We start from the raw sequence: 7,560 nt of genomic DNA on the forward strand, positions 1-7,560 counted from the left end.
TATATATATATATATATTTATCCTTAATAATTCATTTAAGATATTATTATATTACTCTTCATTTTATAGTGATTTGTAATCAAAAGTAATTGAAAATAGATATAATAACTATTTACTCGTTATACCGCTGAAACTAAATTTTTGAGTAAGATAATACAAAAAGTACTCAAAAACTGTAAAATTGTTTTATAAACAACATACAGCAACAATTTTGATTAAAAAAAAAAAAAAAATTCTGGAGTATGATTCTTTGTAACTAGTAAAAACGGAAAAAATTTATATTTCTCCCATTATGGATAGAAATTTTGCAATAGATAAATAAATAAAAATAAAGAATAAGAGGTCACAATCTGGTTTCCTTCAAAATTAACTTCAGCACCTCATCTGAGGACACGAACGGTATTTTAAGAAGCTCTATTTTAGAGCACTCCGTTCAACTCCACAACATTTCAAATCAAAGGGCTGCAAAAACTGTCTCAATTGATGTTTGTCGTCGGATTGGTTTTCATATCCTGTCTATGTACGTGTTTCATGACGTCACAAAATACTTTTCCTTCTTCTGCATTCATATTTACATTAAAATCACAGTCAAGACAGTAATTATAAGTTAATAATAAAAGAATACAAAAATACTTTGAATTATTATTACGTAAATGCATTAAAAATGCCTGCTAGTGAAAATAAAAACTGCAGTGATCGCCATATCAACGCATGCAATGACGACGCGTGCGCACGATTTACTAATACTCTTGAACACGGTTGAAAACTGTGACGGCGTCTAAATAAGCTGCGCACGCCATCAAACCCAAAACAACACCCATTTTGCCATTGGATAATAAGATACAAAGGGATGATTGTTTAGAAAAACGTATGAATTAAACGATTCAAGCTCTTGAGATCAAAATGCCATTGAATATTTATTTATAAGTAATCTGATAAGCTTTATAAAACCATATATGAAATTTATAGAAATGCACTTTCATAACTTTTAGATTTTAATTATTTTCAAATATAATGATTCCAAATGACAATGAATGCAGCACTTGAAGGGTTCATCTTGTATCGATAAATATCGATACCTGAATCCCGTAGTAGAATCGAAATTTGTCTAACCGATATTATTGATACATTCCGATTGCATTTTAATGGCATTCGAATAGATATTAACTTAATAACAGTCCTATAAATTAATCTATGTTGCTGTTGTTATCTTGAATATTGACGTTCCTATTTTAGGCAATGACTACAGCTTCTTTTTGTTTTCCAGTTGCGCCATCTATAGTCGAGAATTTTGACTATTCTCTCTCACACATACATCACAACCTGATTGACAGGCAGAAAGCATTCACACACCATCCATCTATTCGCAGATTGTAATTTTAACCTGATCCAGAGCACAATCTATATCCGATACTGTACCCCCCAAAGGTATTGATTTGTTACGGGAATATGGAGGACTCAGAGACCCCAACGGATTTAGCTTGTACCAGCCACCAATTTGGAATCTTCGGCCGTCTAAGATTGAACTCACGACCTCTTGGTCATAAAGTCAACGCCCAACCAACCAGGCTATACCGGCAACGCATTATTCAATAATGAATTATATTTAATTCTGACTCAAAGACCCGAATTCAATCGATTGCTGAATTTAAATTATTTTTAAGGCAAATATCTAATCGCCACTTCATTTTGCTTTGAAATTTATAATTTACCACCACCCCACACCCGGTTCTCGGGTATAGCACGATAATACCTCAGATTGCGGTTTTTTACCACGTTTACTTAAAGAAAGGGAAATGATTAAGTAGCAGCCTAGTTACATCACGTGTGCAGAATAAATTATTTATTTATTTTTTTTTTGTAACTGAGAAAATATTGAAACAAGAGCATATTCATACAGAAGAAAGTAAAAAAAGAAAAATTTTTTTTTGAAATTATATGATATACAATATGATTATTTTTACTCAAAATATGAGTCATCGAAATTTTCATATGAATAAATCTTATTATTGCTATTCTTTAGAGATAAAAAAGACTTTAGACATTCCATAATACAGTCCCTGGTCAAATTATCAGACGCACTATAAGATTTAATGTAATATCTTAATTATCAGTTCATACTAAGCATCATTATTGTTTTTACGCAGCTTTAACCGTCTTGTGTATGTTCGTGTATCAATTAGTTAACATTGCAATGCAATACGTTAAAAATAAATACAAATAGGAAGTATATGAAAAATCTCCTGAATTAAAACCCAGTACATGTTTGTTTAAATATAAAAGTATTGCCTATAAATTCGTGCAGAACATGCAATTATTAAAGCACTCACAGTGCATCTAATAACTTGGTTCAATTATTATACTATACTACCGTAAACCGGGGCGAGTCTACCCATCCAGGGGCGAGTCTACCCATTTTAGTTTTATTTAATTTTCACTATTTTAAATTGAAAATTAAAAATTTTTTACCGACGGAGGACTTAGTTCAGACTCTAAGGAAGATGGCGCTGTAGTAGTTTGAATGTCTTTTATCTAGGAGAATTAAAAGATTTCCTTCCACCATAATTTATTAGTGGTTTAAGTTTCTATCACTATATCTAGAACTATAAGATGGAGGGACATTTCGAAATGAAATGGTAACAAACAGTTGATATTAGAGGTGAATAACATACCACTTTAGGTAAATACCACTTTTTTCATAAAACCACCTTTTGTACCACTTCAATTATAAAAATCGGGTTAAGAGTCCAAATTAATTGATCAAATAGTATGATTAATTAATTAAAAGATCTTTTCCGTAAGTTATCCTTATTAATTAATCCTTAATTAATTTTTTTTTCAAAAATATCTAATTTGATTCTAGCTTAACGGATGAAAAAAATAAATTATTAAATTCATATTATTACTAACGAGATTTCTTTTTATCTATTTAAGGTTTATTTATTTGTCCACACTTTTTTCTTGAAATCTTTTCTTGGAGTCTTAAGTCTTCAAANAATTTTACTTCATAAATATCCTATATAGTAACTAAAATAACAATTTAATAGTAAAATTTGATTATTTACAATGTTAACATTCATTTTAGTAGAATGGGTAGACTCGCCCCATACGAGAGATTTGTCAGCAGTTCTATAAAAATATACAGTAACAGCGTAACTGTTAATATTTTCTAAAATCGATTTCACAGCTTTAAAGAGGGATAAATAGCGATTCCGAAACACCTATTAAAAGCATTTTTTCTTTAATATTTACAGAAGTTTGACCACTTGAAAGTTGACAAACTGAAAAAATGGGTAGACTCGCCCCGGTTTACGGTACTATAATACCTAATATAATAAATATTCTATATTTATATATTATATCGTCTAATGTGTAATCGAATTCTCATTCCAATTTAACCAATTGATACACTAACGTAAACAACTGCAAACCGGTTTCAGTCCTGTGAAAACAATAAAGCTGTATAGCATCACCTGAGAATTAAGGTTTTATATAGAATTTTATAGTGTGTCTGATAATTTGGCCGGGGACTCTACGTTTAAATTGAATGTGACATAATATTTCTACTCACATGTTCAGCTTCCTGGCTGTGGTGATTTGAGAAATCTGGCTTATCGGTGTGCAAAAATACTCCTTCATCGCAAATCACCAGATATTTGTGCCTCCGATCACCGAACAAGCCATCGATTCTTTTACGAACAAGTTTTTCATCCATTCTTTCAAACGACACTCTTTACTCAGTAAACTGAAAACTTTCGGTGTGACAGATCGGAAAGTATATCCAAATAAAACATATGGTTCTTTGTTTTCTAACACAACTTAAAAGCACGTGGGACAGATATATGGGTGGGAGACAACTTGAGAGTGTGCGTTGCCAAACACGCTTTTGATAAAGAGGGACCATCATTAAATGTTAAACGTTTTTGATCTATTCATTTTAAGATCTATTTTCATTACGTTTAAAATATATTTAATTTTTCTAAAATCCTTTCTTTTTTTTACGTTTTAAATTTATTTATTGATCTTAATTTATTTATTTCTTTTTTATGTCTCTTCCTTTTAAGTTTTAAACTTATTTAATTGTTTTAAGGTCTTTTCTTTTTAAGTTTTGGATTCGTTTATTCTTTTTAAGATCACATTCTTTTTAAGTTTTATTCTTTTTAAGTTTCAGATTTTTTTTTAAACATTTATTTTTTAAAAAATTTATTTAGTTTTAGATTATTCTCTCCTTTTTTCCTAGATCCGTTTTTTCTAAGTTTTAGAGCTTTGCATTTTAAGTTTTAAATCTATTCTTTGTAAATATTAGACTTAATCTTTGTAAAGTTTTGCCTTTAATTTTTTTTTTCTAATTTGGATCATTTTAGTTTGAAACATTTCGCGGATCTACACGGAAAGTAGTTTTGTTTGGAGGACGAACTTCAATTCATGGTTTTAGTTTCGGCAAGCATAATTTTTAACATCTCAAGGTTAGTTTTAATAAACTTAAAAAAAAGGAAGAAAATTTACTTGTTAAAGCTGTAATATTACGAATTGGAGAAAATAAATAAATAAAAGTAAACAAAAAGTGAAAAATAGAACTTGAAAAAATCATTATAATCATTATAGCATAATAAAATTATAGTACAATTAAGTATAGCACGAATTTAAGTATAGCACGAATTTAAGTTTAGGCACATGAATAAGAAAAAACTAATTCTTTAGTAATAAAATTTCTGCAGCAAATTTGATTTTTTTTTCTTCCAGAATTTCTTACGAACGCTTGTTTAGTAAAATTCAGATTCGATGAAAATTTGCTGCCATTTAAAGCATCATTATTTGCATTTATTTAAAAGACATCAGAAATGCTAAAAATATATTCTCTCACAAAAATATAAAAAATAATTAAAACACTTAAACACTTTTTTTTCCACTTTTATAAATTTAACAAAATTTTGAAACAAAAATGGAACCAAAAAAAATGCGTTTAAGATATTAGCACGGCACGGTTAAATGTATAATTACATTTTTTTTTAAAATCAAAGTCACTTAAATCTTTTTCTAGGTAACAATCGCTTGATGCCATTTTTGTTTCAGATTTCAAACGATAATTTGGTAAATCTCTTTTCTTCTGTATCAAATGTTTTAGTTTGAAAGTGGTATTACTCATAAGCAGTGGTCGAAAGTAGCGAATTACAAGTAGTGAAACTACTGTAGTAACTACGTTTTTGTAGTTTGTCGTGTAGTGTGTCATTCTTTTTAAAAAGAAGAAGTGTAGTGAATAGTGCTGTACGAAAAAAAAAATAGTAGTTTGTAGTGATTTCTGACAACTACTTTTTACATTAGTTTAGTTGAACTGTTGATTACTTTTAGTTGTAGTTTAGAAGAAAAAGGGTTCTAATTTTTCCAATTTGATGGGTACAAATCCTCGCGGGTCTGTCAATGATCGAAATTTAAAATGCCCCTCACCCCTGTGACTCTGAGTTAACTAGAATTGGGTATTTAGAATCATGTATAACGAATATTTAAGCTAGCCGTTACGAATAAAATATAATTTATCGCTTTGGTCATTCTTTCACATGCGAATATGCAGGGGGCCCGACTTATTTGGGCCCGGGGAAAAAACTTCTTTGGGGTCCCCTCTGTTTCACTACTTCAGTAATGAAGAACCGAACTTCCAGGAGGTATTCAAATTTTTCACTTCATTATACATATATAACAAGATTTACTAGAACCTAAAATAGCTATAAAGTCCCTATGGTCAGACGAAATATCTTTCTGAGAAAGTAACTGGTCAAAAATATTGTCCCATCATTTTGTATGCGTGAAAATTATGCCAATGGTTCAAATTTACTAAATTTACCAGTTTGTGCTAAAACACCGTAATATTATAGATAATTCAAGTAAGTCTGGTTGAGAAACATTGATTTTAATGACTCTAAAAATTGAAGAAGACAAATAAATTCATTTAAGGAAACTATCTATCAGTTCAATAAGTGTCTGCTCCCTTAATAAACATAAACATTCACGGGCAAAGTGAAGGTTATGTTGAATGTAGGACGCCCGAAAGATGACGTCACATCGAGACTTATTCGCCTTTTCTGGTCATCTTCGAACAACCAACCTTTTTCTCTCGAACTTTTCCTTCATTACGAAATCACACACCATTCATCTTCCCGCTTCTTTCACATTCGTAAGATGCTCTTATGTATCTATTTTTAATTTTTATTCTTTTTAAACTCAATATCGGGATGAAGTACATTTATTATCGGACAGATTATTCGGATGAAGTACGCTTTCGTCTCATATTCCATAACTTAATTACAGGCTAATTAACCAATTAATTAATTAGAGACAATTTTTAGTCCATTCCTTGATCCAAAGCTACACTCTAACATACTTGATAGTTCTAACAATAATTTCAATATGGTAGTCATAAGCCAGCGTCGAAATACCGGCGCAATTCGGAGTTCACGAAGTTCAATGTTCACTTCCGTAGATTTGTAATTTTGAGCCCAACCCAGGAGACAAGGGAACTGCTAGATCGAGCATCGGTACAAACATTCCTTCGTGGAGGACTTTCTGATGGTACAAACCCATGTTTTAGTTACAAGTAGAGGAAAACCGTGAAAACTTCCTCCGCTTAGCACAACCGCTTGGGAATTCTAACTCATAATCAATCGTGGGTATTGTATGTCGACACTGTGGTCAGTGCGAACTGGGAACAGGATTCGCATCAAACTTGCCACAACCGGAACACGAACCTAAGTCACCACATTGGAAGTCGAACGCTCTATTACCGATGAATTAAGCGATGATTAACGAACGATGAATTAAAGCATAAGTAAGTTTAATAGAGCTTTTCAAAAAATAAATTACTGAAAATTTTGAGTATTTCTGACTTTCGATAATGATCAAATCGAAGTGCTTATTTAATCGTTAATATGATATTAATATGATTTTTATGATTAATATTTTTGCCTTATAAAAACGAATATATATAACCTTCTACCTAGCTCAGACTTCTCTCTCAGATATTTTGGTAGGTACTCCAGAACCCCAGGTAGGTTTGGGTATTAGGTACCCTTTGGTAGAAATAAAATACACCTGTTTCATTAAAAAAAATTTAGAATATTTCATAGTACCTATAATTATTATTTATAAATAAAAGGAAATTCAATAATCCACGGGACTAATGCGTAAGAAACTGAGAATGAACTGAACTGAACTGAATTGACCTAAGCTTAAACAACCTAAGAAGGGCCACACTGGGCCTCTTAAGGCTTTCTAGGTTTACAGAAACAATCTTTCTAGTCTTAAAATATACACGTCAAACTCAGTGGTCGGAAAAACTACTTTATTTTTGTAGTTTACAGCTTCTACAACTACTTTGTTACAAATGTAATAAACAACAACTACTTTTTTTTAATGTGACTACAAACTACTTTGAAATTAACTACTTCACTACTTTAAGGAGATGAACTAACGTTAAATGCTAGGGAATAATAAAGAAATATTTATTCATGTTTTCATGAGCCAGATTGTTATTACAAAACATTTTTTTTCCCTTATATCTTCATTTAA

At 30.7% G+C, this 7,560-nt stretch overlaps 1 protein-coding gene across 1 annotated transcript in view; it reads right to left on the minus strand.

Annotated features, from left to right (window-relative positions):
- LOC107448809 (WD repeat-containing protein 47) overlaps nucleotides 1-3,787 on the minus strand; it is a 74,706-nt gene extending 70,919 nt beyond the window's left edge. The window contains exon 1 of the mRNA XM_043047811.2: nucleotides 3,572-3,787. Coding sequence (XP_042903745.1) covers nucleotides 3,572-3,715 — 144 coding nt within the window. The 5' untranslated portion in view covers nucleotides 3,716-3,787. The remainder of the gene's footprint in view (nucleotides 1-3,571) is intronic.
- Between the last annotated feature and the right edge of the window lie 3,773 nt (nucleotides 3,788-7,560).

Source organism: Parasteatoda tepidariorum, chromosome 10, assembly GCF_043381705.1.
Source record: "Parasteatoda tepidariorum isolate YZ-2023 chromosome 10, CAS_Ptep_4.0, whole genome shotgun sequence".
NCBI classification, from domain to species: Eukaryota; Metazoa; Arthropoda; class Arachnida; order Araneae; family Theridiidae; genus Parasteatoda; species Parasteatoda tepidariorum.